Genomic DNA, 23,149 nt, shown 5'->3' with positions numbered 1-23,149 from the left:
ATGCAGGCAAACCGAGTTTCCCGGCGAAAGAGTAGCGCATTGCTGTTGACGTCGTAGTTACAATGATGAGGAAGAGGAGCATCTTCTCTTTTTGCAGCGTACAGTCAAGAGGCTATCGAATATCGAATACGGAGATGCAAGATGCGGACCGGCAACGCGGAGAGTATCTCAAGCGAAACTTGATATGGTTCATCACGCGAGTTGAAGATGATGCGCAGGCTCATCATACTGGCCTGCTATTGTTGCTGGAGTCGAGAGATATTGGAGGCGTGACCCATTACTACTGCCAACATGGGTATATTTAGGGCAATTATAACGGTCAATGGGGACGCTTGACAGGGCAATATTGCCGCCATTAAATCGAGACGGGCGACCCGCTTGGGGAATTAAGCCTGTCATGACCATTCAATATCGCCCGTCTTATTAAAGGAGACGATCGCCGGATGGGGTTTCTGCCCTCGGTATTGGTAAATTTGCTGGGGCATTGAAGACCCCTTCATTGCTTTTTTCTCCCGGCTACCTGCCATTTTCAGAATTCAAGTCCCTGCAGAGGCCGCGATAGGCGATAGAGTAACGTGAGAAAGCCATCAAGTGTCCCTGACTCGTTGCACTTGCATGTATATGTTTCAAAGCGTGGAAGGTACTGTAAGTAAGTACTTGGTTGTTGCCCACAATTTTTGGTACAATACAATGTATTTGTCTGCAAGCTTTCGATACGCAGGCAGGGAGGTTGAGGGGCAAACAGGAAATCGGGGGCGGTCCGAGCGTTGAACATGGGAAGACTGAGTTTGGTGCTCGTCTCGTGGACTCGATACTCCGCGGTGGGTTGTGATGATTGGTGATCAACTTTCGATGGGAGCAAGAGGCCAAGCTAGAGTGGTGTGCGATGAAGATGAGACGATTGGTTTGTGCTGAGCGGGGAGGATGGGCTTGATTTGGGACAAGGGCGCTTACGCAGGCACACACAGTCACACACACACACAACACCCTAGACACTAAAATGAAGAACATGTACCATGCATATGAGTTTCACATACAAAAGGTACAAGCCGCACTCGGCACTAGCCAAGGTTGGGCACCTGAAACCTGTGATGAACAGGGGCGTGTTTTGGGCTGGCTCGCATATGTACAAACAAGGCATCATTGGACGACGGCAGTTAATGGGAGCAGGAGCAAAAGCCCAATGCGACAAGGCATAAGCCGAAGAAGGGGGAGGAAGGCAAAGGGCGAAGAGGCGGGAACCGGGGAAGGCGACACGTCAACATCTACCGAGTAGGAACAGAGTTTCGGAGGGTACCTGGGAGCTGACGCGCAAGGCATTGGAGCATTTTGCGGCCGAGGGCGAAGTTTTACAGTTTGCAAGCGCCGGGCATCAATAATCAACGTCCACAATTGAAGCATTTTTCCCTGACGAGTCCCCAGCATGAGTTCGGAGGAACAGGGCAAGAATTCTGTGGGTTTTCTCTGCAGGGGGGGGACTGGTAAAAGGCGGGCGTGGTCTGACCCTGGCATATCGAACATCGGAACATGTCATCAGCACCTGCGCGTTTAATTGATTTTTTCTGCTTCTCCGTCAGCATGTGAGAAAAAGAGCAGAGACCATCCCCCCCCGGGATTCGGGCCGCTTCCCTTGTTGCCCAGTGCGTGCGCCCAGCGATGTCTTGCTCTGTGCGAGTTGATGCTAGCCGTTGGGGCCGCACAGCAATTCCAACTCCGTCAATCACTCGCGATAAGAAATTAGCCATTAATCAAAGGCTTTGAAGTACATCCCCTTTGCAGCGAGAGAGGCCAAAAAGGCCGCGCAACAGGGAGGAACAGACAACAGAGGGCTAGACTCCACTGCTTGTGCGAGGCCGATACGCGATTGGCCGCTTGGCAGCCAGCTAGGGGTTGACGACACTGGTTTACCCCCCAGCCGGTGGCACCTTTACGGCGTACCAGTAGGCGGGCGTTGGACCTGATTGGCGGATGGTGGCGCCCTGGAGGTACTTGCTGGTAATAGAAGGTAATGGAAAAGAAAAAAAGAGGAGCGAGCAGACGGACAAAAAAAGTCTTTTTAGGGATGAATCGGCGTTGTGAGTTATCAGGAGTGGACTTCCGATGCGAGGGCCCCATTCGGGTGCCTGGGCCCTGGAGGCCCTGGGGCTAGACTGGTGGAGTCGCAGCAGTGATTGGCTGTGTTTGGGGCCATGGTGGATTGGTCGTGAGGCTTGTGTGGGACCCCACGGCGAGCGACAGGTACCAGCTGCCAGTTCGCGGTGTGGTGCCCAAAGTCGACCACTTTAGTGTACATCCCATTAGGCTGTGTTTCCCTGCTTGGAATTTGTACCTTCGGTGGGTGTGAGTCCGCGCGCGCAACGAACCAGACCGATTCAAGCCATCAAGCCATCTATGTACATCTGTGTTGATGGTTGTGTGTGTGTGGTTCTCCAATGTGCACTTGTCCCCTGTTTCTCGTTTCCTCTGGTGCCCTTCTTTTTGGAGTGACTGGTGCTGGTGTTCCTGGTGGATGGATCTAACTACCGCCTTCCTGCATCTCGCCCTCCCTCCATTGTCTCTGCCCCCCTCTGTTCGCCAACTCTCTTTTTCTCTTTCCTTCACATTCTTTGCAAGAACACAGTCCTTTTCTCTCTTCCTTTTGCAAAACGCTGGTTTCGTCCTGGTTTCTTCACGTCCGTTTCTTTCATTGACGACGTGCTTTTTCTCTCCTTTTTATTAGTCTGCGACTACAATCCTTTACGCTTCACGCCACACTGCACCACCTACCCATCGCCTACCACAACACGCAACACAGCGCCGCCAAACTGATCACAGCACCAACATTTGTTTGCGCCGCACCCGATCCTCGTGTCTACGCCCTCATTTGAAAAAATTTGCAAAAGTTGCGACTCGCTTCGGATTCACTCCTTGATCCAGCTCCATCACTTTGCATCGTCTCCTGTCAAGTTTTCTCTTCCGCCGCCACCTCGCCACGGACAAACGTTCTGGTCCAACAAACAAACAGCCGACGCTGCTTTTTCACCTACCCGCACCTGCCAGGTACCAACACAGACAGCGCTATCACAGCCAAAAAAAAGGGAACCCGCACAAGGAAAAAAAGGCCGCACCCACCCACCGCGCTACTCCCTTTTAGCCCTCCCGCTTCAATTTGCGACGAAAGGGAAAGAAAAGAAACTCTCGGGATCACCCAGTTTCACTTATTTCGCCGCTTAGCCCTTTATTATCCCTCTTAGCTTTTATATACAGCTTCTAGGAATCAGGATTTCCAGAAGGTCAAGGTCAATATTCAGCCTCGCCCGCTTCCTCTGACAATCCTGCTCGGCCCTTTTCCCCGCACAACTCTGTGCTGACCGCCGCACCTGCTCAGTACGACACTGCCCGCTTGATAGCCCAGCCAGTCACCTTCCGCGTTGGGAAGTTCACGACCACATCCTGCTGCACATTCTCCTGCGATCCCGCCAATCTATTAACGCTTTTCTGGCCGACGCCCCGTTTCGTGCCACTTTGCGCTGTGCAACGTTTCCTAACAAGCACTTGATCAAGGACTTTCCGTTCTTTTCGTTTCCGCACAACGACGCCGTCTCACCTCCAGGTCACAAGGCATCAGGTACTACGACCCGTGCTTGGTTGCCTACTTGCACCCTGTCGCTCCACAACTTCACCTGCTGGCCTGACTGGTCATCCGTTGATAATACAGGCTGATTGCCCACCACCGTTTTCCGGCCGCGATCTTTCTTCTCACTTTCAACTTGCACACATCAAAATAGACTCGCCATGTCTCTGTCGCGAGCTTTTACCACCTCGCGCCGCAAGCTCGGCCTGGATATCGACTCGGCTCCCAGCTTTATGAAGCGCAGCAACACCACCACCAAGACACCTCCATCTCGCCCGAAGATTTCTGCGCCCGTCGAGCTCATTCACACCACAAACATCCTCACGTACAATGCGCCCGACCTGCCTCGTCCTTATCGCAGCAACTCGGCCTCCTCCAAGACGCCCGACTCGGACACGGAAACTTTTATGACAACCGACTCCACGCCTCCCACCAGCCCTGATGTGTCTCCTCATGAGCGCGACTGCGCGTCGCCTACGCCGGAGCCAAACCATCTGTCCTGCTACTTCCAGACCGCTGGCCGGACTAGCCTGGATCCTGCCGCCCCCATCATTCCCAAACGTTCGCCATCGCACACCAAAAAGGCCAGCTACGAAGCCCTCGCTCGCAAGCGTTCCTCTCGCCAGTCGCGCGACTCAGACATGTCGGCCTCTTCACGCCCAGGTCTGACTTTTTCACGTGCCTCTTCCACTTCTACACGTGCCTCATCTGCCTCGTCTACTCTTGCGCAAAAGACACTCCCTGCTACCCCGCCAGCCAATATTAGCAAGGAGTCGCATCCTTTTGGCCAGGAGCTTGCCCAGGTTAGCGAGCTTGCTGAAGAGTATGGTGTTGGCAACAAACTCAAGCCCATTGACGAGGAAGAGGAGATGTACCTCAGCTCCCGTTGCCTCTCCAAGTTTAGTGCCAACGACTACCTAGGCATCGTCCATGGCCTCAGCAGCTCTTTTTTCCCGGAGCACACTGCGGCCCCCGCCCCTCTCTGGATTTAGCTTCCTCAAAAGGACAGGCTCGGCAATTGACTTGCATCTTCGGCTGTACATATTTGATCACATACCGCGCGGAACCCATTCGCTAGGCGAATGCTCATCTGCACGCTCTTTACTTTCTCTTTTCATTTTGCGCAGCTTCAAGGGACAACAGGGACACGGGATTCAATGACAACAAGGGTAGCGATTGAGTGACGCCATGATGGGCTTTAGGTCCTGTCTGTTTTGAGGCAGTCGTATGGTGATTTACGTTGAAGGCGTTTATAGACACAGGGTCCACCCACGACTACGGAGCAAACTTGACACATGTTCTGACGATTTCTTTCGATTTGTATGGTTACTAGGAACGGGCTCAGTTGATCTTTGCCCATGGCCACGACGGCATTTGAATTACACTTGCTTTATCTTGCTACCTTGGTGCATTCCAATGTGATGTGTTGATTGAGTGAGGTGCATTCTACATTCTCTCCCGAAAAAGGTTAGACATGCCATAAGCTCTCTAGACCGCAAAAAATTCAGGTCAGAAAAGTCGGCGCCAACGACTGAATAAGACAGAACATGGACAACATTATAGAAGCCCATACAGAGATGATGTCCACGGCGTTGAAGGCGAGAATGGCAATCACACAACGCCACTGCAAATGGAGAACCTACCTGTCGAGGGATGAGACAAAATCATAGACGAGGTCATGGGCCACTGAGGAAGAATGTCACAAAACGACGGCTACGGTATTGAAGATGGGATGGAGTAGAATAAACAAGGGGACCACCAAGGCTCGAGCCCACTAACAGTATCCCATACTCAGATAGAATTGGGGCCCGTGAGGTACCCTCTACTGATTAGAATATGACAGGAAAAGTGGGCTATATACTTTAACTGTCGAGTTCTAAATTTACTTAGTTAGAACCCTGACCTGGAGCCATGCCCAAAGCGACTCCCCTCATTAGTAACGACGTCACAATGGGGCTCGAGTTGCCCAATAAGACATAACATGCAAACAGGTCAGTACTTGCGAATGCCACCGGCTACTGATATTTTGCTGCTACAACTACCCGAGCTTATATCCTAGCAATGTGCCTTTGTTGATTGTATAGACTTCTATCTCCAGTTGACTCTCTTCAGCGGCGGCCCGAACGCAGAGGAGCTGATTCACTCAGACGCGCAGCAGGTCCAGCACTGGCCCTAGCAAAGATGTTAGCCCGTTTTTCCATGTTTACCTTCTGTCTGTTGACCTCGAACCTACCTTTTGCTCGGCGTCCTTAACATGACTGCATTAGCAAGTTGCTTTTATTTCAGCAAGACCAGTGGGATTTGCGAAATGATACTTACCCAACCATTGGGGCAGCTCGGAGCGCTCGGAAAGCACGCCTTCCAACAGAGATCTGAGCGAGCTTCAATGGGCGTGGCTATGGCCAACCCAGAAAGGCCAGAAAGAACAGCGACAGCGAAGATTGACCTCATGTTTGATGATGTTGTTTTTTTTGCTTTTATTTCAGTGCACTGTGATTATTGACCGCAAAGTTCTTGGAGGCCGGTGTCAGATATTTATACTTTTCCATCAGATCATAACACAGCAATGGCTGTAGTTGGAGCTGAGGACAATATGTAACACCTGCATATACGAGAGACAAGTGATGTTCCCTTCCGTTCTGGATTACGCAACTAGCACAATTATACTGAGTGAGATGAGTAAATATCGTATGCTAGGCTGGTAATGGTAAGGAGGGGCGACGCACCTCTAAGGCTAAATGTATATCACTGGACAGGGGTTCGAGTACATAACAAAGGCATCACACCCAGTATCTATGTAGCAGCAACAGCTTGCTGCAACTGTGTCCTTTGAAATACAGTGTATTCTGCGACCGCAAACGCATAGAATCTAGCCATTTTATTGAGACAAGGGCGGGTGAGAGTTTACATATCCACAAGGCAATGATTGCACTAGTGAGAAAAATGTTCAATGCGGCCAAAGCATGCGGCGGTTTCTTGCGACGGTGTATATTCCAGCAAAACCGGAAGATCGGCAACGTCAAGAGGCGCTGGATCAATAGCGCAGCTGGAAAAGCAGTTCGCCCACGCCCACTTCGCTTAATGCCCCTCTGGGCCACATTGCCAGGCCGATGAACCGAAGTCCCGTCGTGACAGTTGCGGGGCTAAACTTCAGCGGTTATTAGGCCAGGCATCTCGCTGATCGCGGATTGAGCGGGGAAACCCTAGCTTCACTGTCTGTATTAATATCCTGGGCTGGGGTAGTTTTTTGGTGGACTCGCCGCGTAGAAGCCGCAGCGGAATTGGTGACTGCTTGACTGCCTACATATCAGATGGAGCATGACGACGCAACGGCATGCAATACAAGTCATAGTTGGAGTAGTGAATTAAGTTGCCAAAGCGAAACGTCTGATGTATTCGGGAGTCTGCCTCGCATGTCCGTAATTCGACCACGTTTATGCCTTTTCTGCATCACCCTGACGAGTTTGCGCATTATGGCCAGCCTGCTCACACAGACCACATCGCCGAACTTTCGTCTCATTGCTAGGCTTTCGTCTTCTTGTACTCTCTTTGACTAACATGTGCGACCGTGTCTTTCGCCGTCCGCTACAAGAAGACATTCAGCGCTCGCTGGAACTGCAGTCATTACGTGTCGAACTCATCAATCACCACGCATTGTAATGATGTTTCTATCAAACGACCTGCCAAAATGGCTTGCGCAAGGCCGATGGTCCGTTTTACATTTTTTCCTGTGGCCGCCATTCTCGCCTCGAGTATCGCTGGAGGTTCCGTCATCGTCATAATTCTCGCCATCGCCGTCATTTCCGCCATCGCTGTCGTCGCTGTATGTCGCTACAACTGCCCCTTGTCGCCATCCTCGAGTCGAGTCTACAATGCATAAATTGACTCTAGACCGCGACGGGGCTAAATGTTCCGAACCATGCATGCATCAATGACACTGGCGGGTGTCATCCTCACATCCTGACGGGCAACGGCCCCCATTTCGTGGCTGGCTGGGCTAAGACTCCGCGCGGCACACTCCCATAGCTAGCACAGACACAGCAATCTGCGTTGAGCACAATGACCTGGCGGACCGTTTTCAATTCCCAAGTCATCATGAGTCATGCGCTGTACCATGATGTAGCACTGCCTTTACTGCGACAACTTACCGCACATAATTCAGGGCACCTCCGATCTTGAAAGGCTGCATGTCACAACCCAGGTCCGTCATGTATCATGTACGTGCGTCGTCGTCACGCGATGGCAACCTTCCTCTTTGGGCCATCCCGCGCTAGGTAGGTCCGAGTGATCGAGGACCCCTGCTAGCGCTGGCGGGTTGGTGCGCTAAAACTGAAGCAGATCATGCTTGTTCGCTCCAATGCCGACGGCGCTTGATTTCGTATATATCGCGCTTCTTTCAATGTGGCTTGCTTAAGGTGACGTGAAAATAAAACGCTACAGGGGCTTTTAATTGGCAATCATTTCGCGGGCCGACCGCATGAATAAGATGTGTATATTGTCGTGTCGTACATGTCTTGGACGGAACAATTTCATCACCCGATAGCCGCTTTGATCAATGAAATAATTTCTTTGGGGTGCTGCGAGCTCCCATGTGTGCACCTCGTTGGCTACGTGCCTATAAATGAACCTCACTCACGGTTAGTAAACAGACATGATACGCAAGGCCAGGGCTGGAGCAGGGCAGCAAATACCGAAAGACGGCAAGCAGAGAAAAGAAGAGAGAAAGTCAACGTGTCAAAAAAGAGAGTAACTAACGACAGACAAGCCAAATCTTTGTGTCATGTTTCAATAGTCAACTGACAGCCTGCATAACTGCAATACCATATTAGGCTTGTTTGATATTTAGAAAGAAGGGTAGAAAGTAAGGTCATCTAGGGCTAAGGAGTATCTAGCTATATATCAACAAGATATACTCAAGGGCGCGAGTTCCTGATCTTAAATCAACCAGCAATCTGCTCTAGAATCTGGTGGCAGAGCACTTCGAGGTCTGCTGTAGAGTCCACAATTATAACATTGTCTTGTGGGCGGCAAGGATGCTGAATCCAGCGACGGAAGAGAGCCCGGCCATCTTCGTCTCCGCCCGCACCCCGAGCATCGAGCTGTGCTCCAGCTGCTCCCGCGGCGGCCGCGGCAGGGGGTGGTCGATTAACGCCGGTACGCTGGCTCATCATGGGATCTCGAGCGCGTAGGCGTTTGTCCAGTAAATCTATGTCATCGACCCTGCACTCGATGTACCAGTAGGTGTAGTTGTGCTGGCTGACGCAGGCGGCTCCTTGATCGAGGACCTCCTGGAAATTGCAGGTGCTGTCGATGATGACGCTGAGGCTCTGCTTCATGACGTCCTGGGCGAGCGCCCACTGCAGATCGTAGGCCCCCTTTGCCGCCTGGTCAAACGGGAGCCTGGCTTTGAGAAAGGCGGACCGGAGCACGTCGTGGTCGATGACCACGGCGGTGATGGCGCGTCCGAGGAGCCTGGCTACCGTGCTCTTCTCGGAGCCCGGCGCGCCAGACATCTGAATGAAGAGCTTGCGTGGTGATTGCTGCGTGGCCATGTTGCTGGCCTCTGAATAAGAGGCAAGCTAAAGAGTGTGTCCTGACGCGGGCGGGAAGCTGACTTGAGAGGCGATATATGCATGGAGAGGGGTTAGAGAGAGAGTAGAACTGCGGGGAAGAACGTAGCTGAAAGGGCAGCGGGCGTCTGCCACTATATACACAGCGCAAAAGCTCACCACACGTGATTAGACAGACAGGCTCTCCCTGGTGTGAGAAGGCAGAGAACCAATAGTCGGATGAAATTCTATCTGACCTAAATAACCTGTGTCCTCCCTTTAAGGAGTGACCTAGTTATATGACTTGCCACATAAGACGATGTCTGTTGGATTAAACGACATGGTTGTCGTAGAAGGTTATTGGTCTGTAATTCGTGTTGTTGATTGTTATCCTACAAGTCAGGCCTTGACAGAGACTTCCAGCACGCCATAGGGCAAGTTCTCGTTCGCTTTTTGGGACCTGAACAGAAGCCGCTGGATCATTGCTGCTCCAAAATTGGGGCTTTCGGACCGTGAAAATGAAGCAAAAGCACGCCACGATTGCGCTCAATGTCTAGGTTAACACTGAGCTTGAGCGCAACAATGGGATGCGGTGGGTAGCTATTATGGAGATTGGGAGAGCAAATGCGAAGTAAAGATATAAGAAGAAAAAAGAAAAGGGCAAATAAAGAAACTTGCAACTTCCTCAAATCGAGTGACAGGGTTGGTGTGTCACAAGAGTAGCTGAGCACGTTGTATCGTTTTGCCAGGACAACAAGTGACGTAGCTGGTAAGGCTGTAACAGGCTTCTTGACGCTAACATTAAATCAACTAGGGAGAAGAATACAGAATATCGAATTCGAATGTTGATGCATATTGAAGCTCCCGCTAATGCAGTCCAATAAAGGAGTCGAAGCCCAGCTGCGTGTCCATGTCGAAGTCCATGCAATCAGGGCCTGTAAAGTGATGATTCGTTCCCATGCTTCCCTTTGAATCTCTGGCCCATTCATGTAATGTCCCAATCCACGAGCAAAAAGAACAAAAAAAAAAAAACAAAAGATATTCACAAAATTATACAATGTCTATTCCCAACGCCTCGCTTCTTGCCGCGCCCAACGCTCCATCAACGTCCGCCCAATGGTTCCACCGACTTGACCAGATCTGTTATGGTCACAATCTTATACCCTTGCGCCTGCAGCTTCGGCAGCACCATGCGCAGCATCGGTGCTGTCCATTCCCTCCGGTCGTGGCAAATGATGATGGCGCCCGGATGTGCCATGCTGAGGATGTGCTTTGCGTTGCGCTCCGGGTTGCGAATCTGCGGATCGTGCGGGTAGATGCTCCCCAGCGTGATGCGGTAGCCGCGATTCCCGAGCATATCGCGCATCTTTGTATTGAAAAACCCAGACCCCGGCCGAAAGTAGTTATTCGGCAAAATCTTGCCCTCTGCCTCGTACGCCGCCACGAGCTTCTCCTTGACCTCGCCCACTTCCCTCTCCAGCTGCTCCAGGCTCAGACTCGTCGACGGCACGTCGTGCATGGCGTGGTTGCCGAGTTCGTGGCCCGCCGCCACAATCTTGCGCAGCGTGTGCTCCCGGCCCTCGACCTGTGCGCCAATGACGAAAAAGGTTGCGTGCACGTCAAACTCGCGCAAGACGCCGAGAATCTCGTCGGTGTGGGCCGACGGCGCGTCGTCGAGCGACAGCGCCATGATCTTGTCCGTGGTGGTCTCTTCAAAGAGCACGTCGGGGTAGCGCGCGCGCAGGTAGCCGAGGAGAAGGGCGGGCGGCTTGTAGACGCAGTAGAGGGAGTAGAGGGGCAGGAGGAGGAGGACAGCGCCGAGAAGGGCGAGAAGGACGAGGGTGGCCATGCGGTTGCGGCGGACGTGCCGCCGGAGCTTGGTGGGCAGGCGGAAGAAGGGTATGCGGGGCATTGAGTGTGATGTATGATGTGTGTGTGTGTGTGTGCGTGAGAAGTTAACTGTGTATGATCGTTGCGTCGAGGTGAATAAACGTCGAACGCGGTCGAGCGTTTGCAATGGTATTGGGTGTCGAGTTTCCTGCCAGCTAGGGGTATCGAGAGCTGTCACCACACCATGCTCTTTTTGTCGCGCAGTCGTAAATTGCCCAATCAGGTATCGCTTTTCTGAAAGATAAATATCGGATCGGGTTCGAATCTCGCGTTGGGTAATATATCGAGTCGTCGTAATTCCAACTCGTCTCCCTTTCAACAAAGTTGTTGAGAAAAACCTCCTGGTTCGTCTTTCTTTTTGGCTTGCCGTTTTTTAGGTGGAGCCTAAAAGGGATCGGGAAGGGTGGGCGGCTCCATTGCCTGGGGGTTCGGCAAAGCTACCCAGAGACTTAGTGAAGCGTAATTAAGGTATGTCTCTGAATTGTAACCGTGGGGTTTGTGCATCCTTTAAAATGCGGCTGCATGCTATGGTGAATCTAGAAGAAATTGAATATGCAAAGGGTCAGATTGGGGAACGAAAAAAGTAGGGAAATGCGGCCAGATCCTCATGGCTGCGACGGGGCCCGGATGGGGCAGATGACAAGGTTCTGTGCCACTGGTAGACGATGAAAGTTTTTCTTGCAGCATCTTCAGCGTGAAAAATGCTTCCATGTCGGAAAATTTTGGTTCCAACCAGCATAAAGACGACAGAAGATGGCATGACCAACTTGCTTACGGCGGGCAGTTGCACGAAGCGTGTCGGTTCGGCACCACAGACTGTCGCCGCTTTGTATTACATACTGCAGCGAAGAAACACCTGGCTGTCGGCGACAGGAGGTCGATGAGTTCAACTGTGGCGAGCGAAGCTTGCTATGCAGCTGTGTAAATCCCGCCATTCTTTAGCTTCATCATACCATCACTGGCCCGGGACCGGGCGGATGTACGCAGTGAGCATTCTCATCATTCTGTGGGGAAGACGATTAAATAAACCGTCGTTACGCGGGCCACTAGCACCCTCGAGTGGCAATTCAGCGTTCAATGTGCGTGATTTTGCTGCCGTGTCGTCACCGGTTTAGACTTCCGGTCTGCATCTACGGGTAACGGGGCAGCTGGGCCGATCGTAGCCCGAGTCGATGCGCCACCTCTTCTCCTCGTGCGGCGGCATGCGTTGTTTATACCGCAAGAGAATCAATTCAAAGTATCAGAAAGATATCAGATAGAATAAGCTACAATAAAAAGTCACAAGAAGAAACATACGATATTTTGTCACAATGATGGTCAAGAGAACCTCTACTACCATGGGCATTTACAGTTTGCTGGTGAGCCGGTATCGGAGGGGCCGCTGCGTGCCGCCCCGCGTCCTATTTTTTTCGAGTTGAAAAGGCGAGTTAGCATTATTACGCCTAGAGAAACAGCAATTGTTCCCCAAAACGAATTCAGGGACCAGGGTTTGGCGGATGCCAAAGGTGATTTATTCATAGTCCCGAGCTGCGTTCTTCGAGATGGTGTGGCCAGCCTATATCCGCGGCGGCAATAAATAGAAGGAAAAGCAACAAGGGAGCAATGCAAGTAGAAAAAAGCGCTAATTTATCATCAAGTATTCGTCAGAGGTGGGAGGATGAGAGTCGTTTCGGCCGTGTATCAAAGACGAGTAAAGTTGACGTGATACTGAGACTGTGTTAGTTTGGGCTGCATCGTGTAAGAGGAGGACCAGGGTGCAACTTACCAAGCCTAATGATTTGCGGCCGCCACGAATATGATGAATGTTGCGATCAATGACTGCGCATGTCAGCAAATGGAAAAGAACAAGAACAGAATAAAAGAAAAGGCGGCTTACGCATTCCTTCTCCGCGCTGTGCAAAATGGGCATCTTTGCTGTCCCAGCCGATGAGCATGCCGGCCGTGATGCCCACCGGAGGCGCGACGCCATCATACGCGACCGGCAGCCACTGACCATACGACAGCGCGTGGTAGCCGGGAATGGGTTCTCGCTCAAAGCATTTCGAGAACGGCCTCAGACGATCCTCGACGAAGCCCGGATCGGCGTCGCAAGCCGTGACGATTTCGGTGCAGGGGCTGTTGAGGGAGGCGGCGATGCTGCCACGGAGAAAAGCGCGGTCGCTGGCGTACGTGTCGGCGACGGCGCGAAGTGAGTTGAGCCAGCGGGCATACGAGGGCGAGGCGAGGAAGGCGTCGAGAGCTGCACCGGTGGCCCAGCGGACAACCCAGACCCATTTGCGCGAATCCTCGAGCTGGTAGCCGAGATACGAGGCGCGGGCGCCGGGGACGGCCTGCAGCTTAGCGGCAACGTCCAGAAAGGCCGAGGGCGGCGCAGGTGGCGAGTAGGGCGGCGAAAGATCCGGGCGAAAGGTGACGATAGAAAGTTGAGTGACTTCGCAGGTGGCCATGTTGAATGTTTGTGTAGAGGTGATAGTATAAAAAAAGGAAGACAAGTAGGTAGGAAGAGAGAAGGAGAGAGTAAAAGTAGAAAGGCGAAAAGATGGAAGGTGGGGAGGTGGGTGGGTGTTGCTGAGATGGGAATGTAATCAGCGAAAACTCGCCTCAAGTCGGAGATTTGTATGATGGGGGATCAAGGGGAGATTAAGAGGAAGAAGCACAAGGAAAAGAGAGAAGAAAAGAAACCAAAACGGTCCCTGGTGCGAGTATGGAGATGAAATGGGTCCTCGTTCCTTTGGCAGCTTGGGGATCCTCTCTTGTTAGTATATAGTTGGGTCGGAGAGCGGAAAACGGAGCGAGGCAAAAGGGGAGGCAAGAGAGACGAGGCGAGGCAGGTGAGGAAGGAGAATGAGTGGATAAAAAGGAGTCTCGTTCTTGACGCTACTTTGACTTTTATGAGATATTTCTTGTTCCCATTTTCGGCCTGAAGAAGAGGTCAAAACAAAAAGTGCCTTTTCGTTTAGATGGAAACCAGTAAGCCGTCCACCTGCCCGATTGGCGCAAAGCCTCTTTTTTTGGGGCGAGGGGATTTCGGATTTTTCCCTCGTAGTAGTAGTAGCAGAAAAGCAAGATTGGCACTCCCAGGCTTGGTTCCGGTCTTCGGGGGGGGCGTGTGGGCGGTCCGGAAGGGCTGGGCTGTGTAAGGTAGCAGGGACGGACAAGGCCTGTGGGTAAGGGTGGCGATGGGCTGTTTCTATTTATTTTTGTTTTTCTGCGGAATTTCCCTATCTTGTAAAAATAAAAGGACAAACTCTGTCGTCACTAAACCAGTACTCTTTCATTTAGGCACCGTTTGGTGTGTGCGAAGTGTGTGGCAGTATACCAGCGTTTGCTTGGCGGACCAGCACGTGTCAAGCTTGCAGTGCCGTGATACATGACGAAGAACAGACGATAATATTCAGGAATCAGCTCTTTCTTTTTAACAATCCCATCACTTCTGGTAGCCTTCATAGCTACTGTTCATATGCTCTGTTATCAGCAGGTTTGTGGTCTTTTCTTGGCCGTTTTCTCGCTGCGATTCCGCACCTCGGCCTATCAATACTCCCACACGGCGTAATACAACCCTCTTACTACCTATGATTTCCCTCTACGTCGCCGCCCTTGGTCGCACCCAGCGAGGCCGATCCCGGGGCAGAGCCACAAGCTATTGGTGGAGATGCTGGTGGTAATACGTTACTCTCAGGGTCGGTGCTCGTCTGTGTGTGATCAGTCAGTTTCAGTTTGATTCTGAGTCTAGGACAGAATTATAGCAACCCGATCTTATCCTTGAACCATTGTTGATCGATTTACTCGACTTGTTGCTAGGCGCATTCTGCACGCTGCACTCCGTACCTCTCGCAGCCTACCCTCCCTCACCATATTAGTGGGTTGTGTGTGGCGCCAGACGAGGAAAAAAAAAAGGCGGCCACCACACCAAGAACAGCAAAGAGCCCGCCCGCCCCCGGAGCGGCTGTCGGAGCCGGGCAATTTTTTCTTTTAATTGTGGTGGTTGGCAGAAAATTACCAGGTAATGATAACTCTGTCTGCCTTACCTCTCCCCCCATAACGCGTTAGCGCGACCGAGTGAGCCGAATCTATCCTTCTCTTGCCATCCCACCCCCGCCATACCAAGTACATCGCCGACATGCCCGCTCTATTTTTCTGCAGGGCACAGCTCCTCGTAATATTTTAATTTCCGAGTATGACTGCAATGAAACGTTATATTGTTTATGCTGCAACGAATTGTATCCTGTCATCACCTCGTGGAGAGACATATTTTTGCCTTGTTTGTTTGCTTTGCCTTTGCCAGCTGCTACGTCGCGTTGCCAGCTGCCAGCACAGGACCCACGCTGGCAAAGAAACGTGCCAGCGAATAAGCTTGCTGGCTGTTCATGCGCGCAGCACGCACAGCCAAACGCTCTTTTCCGACGCACTGTCGCCGCAGCAAACTACTGCAAGCCTGTGCTGCATCATCAGACACACTGCCATTCCAGCCACGACGTCATGCTACATGCAGGCTTCAACAGTCATTGATTCTCAGAGCTTTGGATTCGCGCCATGTGGCCGAGTTGACTATCAAAGATGACCAACATGGGATAAAATCGAATTAGACTATCTATAGGTAGTCATAGTTATCCGTTGTGTCCGCCCCCTCCACCAGTTCGTGGGCTCATCCTGCTGCTAGGTCACCCCCTGGTTACGGCCTAGTGCCATCGACCACAACGGCCACCACGTCCAATATCATTTGTACCTACTTTTACACAACACCAGTTCTTCTTCCATCGCCAGTACCATGGCTGGCCAGCATTAAATCGCTCGCCGATGAGGTGGTTCAGGCAGGGGGAAGAGATGTTTTCGCGTCGCGGAAATTCGACCCCATCAGCTGGGGGCTCTCCGTTCGCCAAGAAAAACAGAAGAAGAATCAGAATCTATGTCAAAGACACCAGCATTCAATCGGGCCTGTCCATCTTTACGATCCTTCAGCTGGCCCGAAATGTTGAGGCAACAATTTCCGATAGCGATAGTCCTCCGCGCGCCCGCAACCTCTTCGTGTGTTAGCCCGTCAATTTCATCTCTACCGCCGCCGCATACTTCTCCAGCCTTTCCATCATCGTCCTCGTCGTGACCGCCACAATGCCGCTCTGCATTGTCCAGGCCAGAAGAGCTACCGTCTCGGTTGTTTTGTACAGCCTTGCCATGCGCGCCAATGGCTCTCGCAGCGGTCTGTCCGGGCATATGAACAACGCCACTGAATACCGTTCCCACGCAGCCAGGGCAAATTGTCGTTGCCATGCTGCAGGTACGGGTGGTGCTCGATCTGGTTGAGCAAGGGGAGATCTCGTGCGGTGCGCAGCGTCGAGTCGATGCGTGGACGCAGATAGCTGCTGATGCCGATGGAGCGGGCCTTGCCTGGCTCCTTTGACGCCTCTGTTGGCTGTTCAGGCGCGATACAGATCTTTGTCTGATATGGCGAATGTGCGCGAAAGAGACTTCTTTGTTGCCGTCAGTACGCCACCACGTCGGTCTGGTGGGCGGAGAACCACACCTACAGGCCAGAGTTTTCAAGCCTCGTCGAGCTTCATCTTGGCATTGGCAGGCTCCCGTCAATGGCTGCTGGACTGTCAGGGATACCTTGACCCGTTGGTGACAAAGAGTTTCTAGAGTGCACGCCGAATGCTTGAATATCTACGCCCACTTCCTCCCCGTACTGGATTCCCCTTCTCTTTGAACGACCCGGTTCTGGTGCAAAAGGCAAGCTATACAATTGTTACCAATCTGCGCAGCTCAAGTACGCGTCAACAGATGCATCTGGTGCATCACCGGCGAAATACCCAGAGCTGTGGAGAAAGACTTCTGATTTCAATGGGTCTGAGGGTATGACGATGAAAAAAAAGAGATGAGGTGGCTTTGTTGTCGCGGATATCAGAGGCTGGACCACAGCGGCGAGCCCCAACACCGATGCCGGTTCGCCCCTACCGGCTCAAACATGTTCCCAGACAATGTCTGGACGAGTCAATTGACAAAGCCGAGAGCGCACGAGTTCTATAGGGCGCAATGGGCTTGTGACGTGTTTCTTTCTTATTTGCCCTCAATATTAGCGCCCAGTGTTTTGTGTGACCTTGGCTGTAGTTTGGCGATGCTGCAAGCCCCATGACCGGTTCATATGTTGGTGGAGCATCGCACAGCAAGGTGCATTTTACAAGAGCAGACTGTGACGTTAAGAGCTTCGCATTTCGATTATGCATCGGCCAAAAATGTGCAATGTTCATGTGCAATGTTCGGGTCAATTAGTCAAGCTATAGGAGGGAGCTTTAGAACCTGGATCCTAGCATTTCTACTCTGGTGACTCGACTTGGCCGTGTAAGTGCTCGCTGGAACTCCACACAGCGAAACTGGTGAAGAGGCTTTATTCCTGTGCTTGGGGGGAAATCGAACGAGGCTACAGCAACGCTCGAAAGCAATTAATCCTGTAATAGATAATACTCCTCCCACGCTCTCCTGATCGCGGCTAAGCGGCGGTTGCGCAACATTTGTCGACCTCCTATCCGCAAGCACTGCCTCGGTAGACTGCTTCGACCTGCGCCTGCGGCTCGTTGTCAGTGTGAGCTTGGCAATCGGTGTGGCTTCTACACTTTTTTTTTTCATGGTTTCAACCAAATGATGGGCCATTGCAAACGTTCTATAGGCAATGGGCCTGTCTATCAGGCAGGTGTAAGGGAAGAGGTAGGGGCCGTTGTGGCAACTGAGATGCCGTCTGTCCTGCCGAATTTTGGTAGCAGCCAGACATGCAAGTTGGTTGAATTTACACCTGCATGCAGACTCATCAATTGTTTGGGATTATAGGGCGCCGGCTATCGGATTAATGCCCGTGAGCTGCAATCGTAGCCTTGCCCACATCCCGAGATTTTGCTCACACAGCGTCCGGTCTGGTTTCTTTCTTGATGCCCCGTCTGTCGAGTTGAACGGCTGTGAGAATCCGCCTGGTCCAGTGACGGTCCTTTGCGCTGAGGCCAAAATAGTCAGATAATGAAGTCTGTTTTCCCAATACTGGGTGGGAAATCCAATCTTTGAATGGACTTGTGGTGTGGACTCGTGATGTTGGACCTTGCGCATCAACTAGACCTTCACAAAGAAATTCTCAGAATAATCATGTCTAGCGGTAGTAAAACGAAGTCAGCTTTTGCGCAAAGCACGGCCATGTAAGCAAGCTGAAGTTGCTCTATGAAAGTTGCTAGCTGCTGAGGACCCTGGTAGTTGATCCCAGGTGCATGGTTAGAAACTCGCCATTAATGATAGGATATACCGGGTAATTAGGTGTCAGCCATGGCCGAGATGGGGCATGGAAAGTCTCTATGCGGCTGGTAGAATGAGCCCGAGGCAAGAGTTGACGTTGCTCCCTTGATCACCAGGCTACTATTACGGCTGAATCCTCGTTGAGAATCTCGTAGGTGATGCACTGGAAACCTTTGCCGCCGATTCAGGTGGTAGTAATGGCTCGCAAAGGACCGATGCGACGCCACTTGCCTTGCTACGCAGACTCCAGGGCTCCATGCGTTTCTTTTTCCTGTTTTTGCTTACACGTGTGCCACGGTCGGCCGCATCTGTCTTGCTGCTTGGCGGCGGGTTTGCCCACGTTCAATGGTGCGAGACCAGAGGCGGCCCGAATACAGCGCCGGGGTTTTGCGACGCCACGAGGAGAAAAAATAACTCAAGTCTGCAAGGAGCGAACAAGGAGAGATTCTGCGAGAATGCGACGGAGGGGAAGAGTTTGCAACTTCTATGGCTTCTTCGTCATTGACAGCGCTACACGTTCGCTGGTGCCACCGTCCCCCAGACGCCAAGCTTGCGCCGAAAACAGGCAGTTCCACTCTCATTTAACTGACCAATATTTAACAAACTATATAGAATACCCTTATGGTACCGTTCCAGCTGGGCACCGAGGTGCTGGTACTAGAATACGAGCGTCAGGAACAACGAAAGCAATGCAGAACATGGATGGAATCTGCCGCGTGTGATATATGGCTATCATTGTCGCAGCTCCAACTCACGGCTTTCCAGGTATCACCAGGGTAAGGTGTCGGGCGCCCACAGAGGATATCCTGATGGACAAACGAGCGAGTCAGGGAGGCGCTGAACAATCTTTTGACGACCCCGACCCTAAAAAGCTTATTTGAAAGGACCCCTGCAAAGCGCCCGTTGGAAAACGACGATGGTGGGACCGCCGTTTTCCCCAATGTCCTCGATGTATATCACGCTTGTCACTGCTCTTAGCCGGTGAATCGCGCACACAACACTTCCTGGGGCTGGCAGCGCTTTTAGACAATTATCGTCATTGCTTTTTCGTGTTCCTTGTCAAAATCGGCAAGTATTTCGGTAAATATTGTCCACCTTGGCCTCATATAGCACTCGTGGGTACGGTGTACAGACGCGGGATGCCAAGCTTTCGTTAGGCTTCGCGGGGCGTCTTGGCAAACTGGGGGAGCTCGCGGGGGTGGGAACGCGGCATTACCACCTAATAAAGTTTGGGGTATCTACAGACGTACAAAGCTGAAGACAGGTTGAGTAACGAAGGGTCTTTCGTTGAATCATTTCCATCTGAGTATCATGCTAGCCCCTAGTCATCAACAATACATCTCTTTCGGTCCTCTCGTCTCACCAGATTGCTCTCTCCGCATATTCTACCCGCCAGTCCTCCGTATTTCGTTCCTTTCATCCTCTCCATGTGTATTGCGTCGTGTGGGCGCCACGACTAATCGAGGGAGAGAAGTTGCTCTGACCGCGACACACTCTAGGCAAATTCTAGATGAAACTGCCTCCTCTTCTTAGTCCCCCCAGATTGAGCCAGCTGAACAAGGCTACATTGTCCCCCCCCCCCTCCTCCAAGAACTTTCACGCCCCAAGTAGCCCTATTTCCCCCCGGGCACACGCAGAGGAGGACCCAACGATGGAGTTTGCGGCCTCAGCCACATCTTGGCTAGATTACGCTATCCTCACTGACGAAGCGTCCCCGCAACTTTAATATATTACTCTGCTTGCTAAAGGCGTTTTATGCACAGGGATGGGCATGTCTCAACTTTGACTTGATGTCAGCTGCGACGGTGTCTAGATCATGGCTGACCCAATCAGCACAGGACCTACCTGCCGCAACCATGCCGTCGATGAACAGAGGTGTTGACACGTCAGGTGAGCGTTTTTATTGCTATCGCTGCGTGGCTTTTCCTTCAGCTTGGCAATCGCTGCCTTGCTCGTACGATTTCTGGAGGGGGCCTTCTGGGGCCAAGCTTGAATTCATTGTCTCTGATTGAACTATAAAAGCTCGCCGGAGCGTTACATTTTGACCCGATGCCAGGTTTTCCCAGAAAATTGTGTGTTCACGCCACCTCATTTATACCTCCTGATTAGCTCTCACCGAAAGAAAAGGGCTTACTACTTTTTATTTTCTGAGCCATTTGTAGCTGGCAAAGCTTATCACGCAGCGACTCTTTGATCATGGCTCAGCCGGCGAAGCAGCAAAACGAGCCGATGGTCGTTGAGGAGGAGTATTCGCAGAAGCCAGTCCCGCAGGTTGAAAAGGTCGACTACTCGGGTGCTCATGAGAAGACTGATCCCAAGGAAATTGCCCTTGTCAAGAAGCTGGACCGATGGATCATGGCGAGTCCCCAACACTAAAACCTTTTTTTTTTCTTCACAGCTAAAAGCGGAGGCTAACGAAAAAGACGTATAATAGCCTATGCTTTGGAGCATGTATTGGCTCAACTACCTCGATAGAAATGCGATTGCATTAGCACGTCTAAACGATCTCGAAGATGATCTCAACCTCACAAGCACACGTACGTTGGCCGTGGGCGTCACAGTGCCTGTCGTCTTTGGCATGGCATGATGCTGACTGGGTCACTCCTAGAGTATCAAACTTGCGTCTCTATCCTCTTCGTCGGTTACATAATTGGCCAAGTCCCATCTAACATGTTTCTCACTCGCACTCGCCCGAGCCGCTACATGGTAGGTTCTGCAGACTACATACCTTCTGCCAACCAACTAACCGTTCTTAGGGAGTAATGATGATGCTATGGGCCGTCGTGAGTGCCCTTACCGCCGTATCCAAAGACTACGTCGGTCTTCTCCTCACGCGATTCTTTCTCGGGGTCACAGAGGCGCCCTACTATCCCGGTGCGGTCTATCTACTCTCCATCTTTTATACGCGCAAGGAAGTTGCGACACGCATTGCTATTCTCTACACGGGAAACATCTTGGCAACTGCTTTTGCCGGCCTGATTGCCGCCGGAATATTCCACGGCATGGACGGCGCTGCTGGCCTCGCTGGTTGGAAATGGCTCTTTATCCTCCAAGGCGCCGTCACATTTGTCGTTGCCATTGGCGGATACTTTTTGTTGCCCGACTTTCCTCTGACTACGTGGTGGCTGACCCAAGAGGAGAAAGATCTGGCGTACAACCGCATGGAGCTTGATACGGTCGCTAACAAGGGAGAGACGAGCACATGGAAAGGCCTCCAGCAGGCTGCCAAGGATCCCATGGTGTGGATATTTTGTGCAATGGCGCACATGCATCTTGCTGCCAATGGATTCAAAAACTTTGTGAGTTTGACGCGAGGCTGCTTCACACGCCCCTCTCGCTAACACCACTATCCTCTTTTAGTTTCCAACTGTGGTCCAAACCCTCAAGTTCAACACAACCATCACCCTCGTGCTCACCTGCCCACCGTATCTCATTGCCGGCGCCATTACGATCCTCGTGTCCTGGTCCTCGGGTAAAATGAATGAGCGCACCTGGCACATTACTATATCCAAGGCTGTAGCCGTCATTGGCTTTGTCTGTGCTGCCGCCACTCTCAACACCGTCGGCCGCTATATATCCATGGTCATTTTCACGATTGGTACGTACGGCGTCAACAGCCTCATTCTCGGCTGGTGTGGTAGTGTGTGTGGCCAGACAAAGGAGAAGAAGGCGGTTGCAATCAGCATGGTTACCATGATTATGAATGTCAGCTTCATCTGGACGCCGTACCTGTGGCCAAAGAGTGACGGCCCGCGTTACACCATTGCCATGGCAAGCAGCGCAGCGTTTAGCATCGCCACGGCGATGCTAGCATGGATAGCCAAGCTTATTATGCTGAGGCGTAATAGGGCGCTTAGAGCTAGCGACGACGAGACTACCAATTTCTATGTCTACTAGCTTATAACACTTATATTAGGCCAAGTATTTAGATCGAATTGACCTCTGGAAAATAGCGTGACTGCGTAGGGTATTCCCAAACCCGTGCCGCCATATGTTTTTGACGAGAATGCCGAACTTGAGTCAAGTTCATAAAATGCGTGACGTCAGCGATGGCGCCGCTGCGAAGTCGTATGCACCAGTCTCGAAACCGCTCTCTCGTTCTCCCGACCATGGGCGGCTCGGTGCTGCCAGTGGAGCGCGCTTAATGTGAGCCCATTTCCGAATACACAATATGATGACGCATAGCTTACTTCTTCCATGATTCGCGCAGAAGCTCACATGCGTGTCTCTGTTATGGCGGATCGCTTGCGCGGATCCGCTGTGGTAGCAGCTTGGCGCCGTCGGTCGCTCGGCTTAGGCAACTAGCATAACCGAGGATCGACACTAACACTGACTGTTAATTGTTGCGTAAAAGTAGATGCGAAATTAACGCCAACGCTATCAGTGAGCTACGCTTTCCTTAAATTCATGTTCTAGAAAGTCTGCCGGGATTTCGTGCAGGAAGTAGCCTTGACAGTTTGATAGCAGCATTGCCGCCTCTCCAAACTCGAATGCCACGGGCACTGTAGTAGGCTCCAGCGGCAGGCCGGCCTGCTTTTAGGGCACATGTTTTGTTGTGTCAGGCCTAGGCGGAGGTTATTGTATAGCCGGCAAGCCTGGCAGCTAGCAAAACTACGATATTAGCAGGAGTTTAGTCCTATAATATATATAGCTAGAAAAAATCAGAAAAAGGAAAAAAAAAAACCAGCGACTTTTCTAGCAGTCTGAAAATGGCAGCGGCAAGTATCAGGTTGCGGGGTTAGCTCGGATCGCTGCGCTTCGATAGGCCTATAACTGAATAGTTCTAGTTTATTTTAGGTTATTTCTCTTTTAGAACTTAAGTTTATAA

General features: G+C 51.7%; 7 protein-coding genes across 7 annotated transcripts; 4 read left to right on the top strand and 3 right to left on the bottom strand.

Annotated features, from left to right (window-relative positions):
* Positions 1-3,774: 3,774 nt before the first annotated feature.
* BBA_00104 (uncharacterized protein) lies at positions 3,775-4,605 on the top strand (the record flags this gene model as incomplete). The annotated part of the gene is made up of 1 exon (XM_008595201.1): positions 3,775-4,605. The coding sequence occupies one exon, from the start codon at positions 3,775-3,777 to the stop codon at positions 4,603-4,605; it is 831 nt and encodes a 276-aa protein (XP_008593423.1).
* Positions 4,606-7,301: 2,696 nt separating this feature from the next.
* BBA_00103 (uncharacterized protein) lies at positions 7,302-7,987 on the top strand (the record flags this gene model as incomplete). Its single annotated transcript, XM_008595200.1, has 3 exons — positions 7,302-7,436; positions 7,737-7,814; positions 7,952-7,987. The coding sequence occupies 3 exons, from the start codon at positions 7,302-7,304 to the stop codon at positions 7,985-7,987; spliced, it is 249 nt and encodes an 82-aa protein (XP_008593422.1).
* Positions 7,988-8,553: 566 nt separating this feature from the next.
* Positions 8,554-9,165, bottom strand: BBA_00102 (ATP-binding protein; the record flags this gene model as incomplete). Its single annotated transcript, XM_008595199.1, has 1 exon — positions 8,554-9,165. The coding sequence occupies one exon, from the start codon at positions 9,163-9,165 to the stop codon at positions 8,554-8,556; it is 612 nt and encodes a 203-aa protein (XP_008593421.1).
* Positions 9,166-10,264: 1,099 nt separating this feature from the next.
* Positions 10,265-11,011, bottom strand: BBA_00101 (carbohydrate esterase family 4; the record flags this gene model as incomplete). Its single annotated transcript, XM_008595198.1, has 1 exon — positions 10,265-11,011. The coding sequence occupies one exon, from the start codon at positions 11,009-11,011 to the stop codon at positions 10,265-10,267; it is 747 nt and encodes a 248-aa protein (XP_008593420.1).
* Positions 11,012-12,732: 1,721 nt separating this feature from the next.
* Positions 12,733-13,499, bottom strand: BBA_00100 (uncharacterized protein; the record flags this gene model as incomplete). The annotated part of the gene is made up of 3 exons (XM_008595197.1): positions 12,733-12,759; positions 12,818-12,870; positions 12,929-13,499. The coding sequence occupies 3 exons, from the start codon at positions 13,497-13,499 to the stop codon at positions 12,733-12,735; spliced, it is 651 nt and encodes a 216-aa protein (XP_008593419.1).
* Positions 13,500-16,161: 2,662 nt separating this feature from the next.
* Positions 16,162-16,885, top strand: BBA_00099 (uncharacterized protein; the record flags this gene model as incomplete). Its single annotated transcript, XM_008595196.1, has 2 exons — positions 16,162-16,327; positions 16,812-16,885. 2 exons carry the CDS (start codon positions 16,162-16,164, stop codon positions 16,883-16,885), a joined length of 240 nt encoding a protein of 79 aa, XP_008593418.1.
* A 3,632-nt stretch (positions 16,886-20,517) lies between these two features.
* Positions 20,518-22,218, top strand: BBA_00098 (major facilitator superfamily transporter; the record flags this gene model as incomplete). Its single annotated transcript, XM_008595195.1, has 5 exons — positions 20,518-20,652; positions 20,756-20,858; positions 20,930-21,027; positions 21,078-21,620; positions 21,682-22,218. The coding sequence occupies 5 exons, from the start codon at positions 20,518-20,520 to the stop codon at positions 22,216-22,218; spliced, it is 1,416 nt and encodes a 471-aa protein (XP_008593417.1).
* Between the last annotated feature and the right edge of the window lie 931 nt (positions 22,219-23,149).

The sequence above is a fragment of the Beauveria bassiana genome (genome assembly GCF_000280675.1).
Source record: "Beauveria bassiana ARSEF 2860 unplaced genomic scaffold BBA_S00001, whole genome shotgun sequence".
Taxonomy (NCBI): domain Eukaryota; kingdom Fungi; phylum Ascomycota; class Sordariomycetes; order Hypocreales; family Cordycipitaceae; genus Beauveria; species Beauveria bassiana.
Note: the sequence above shows the minus strand (reverse complement) of the source record. Positions and strands in the feature narration are given on the sequence as shown.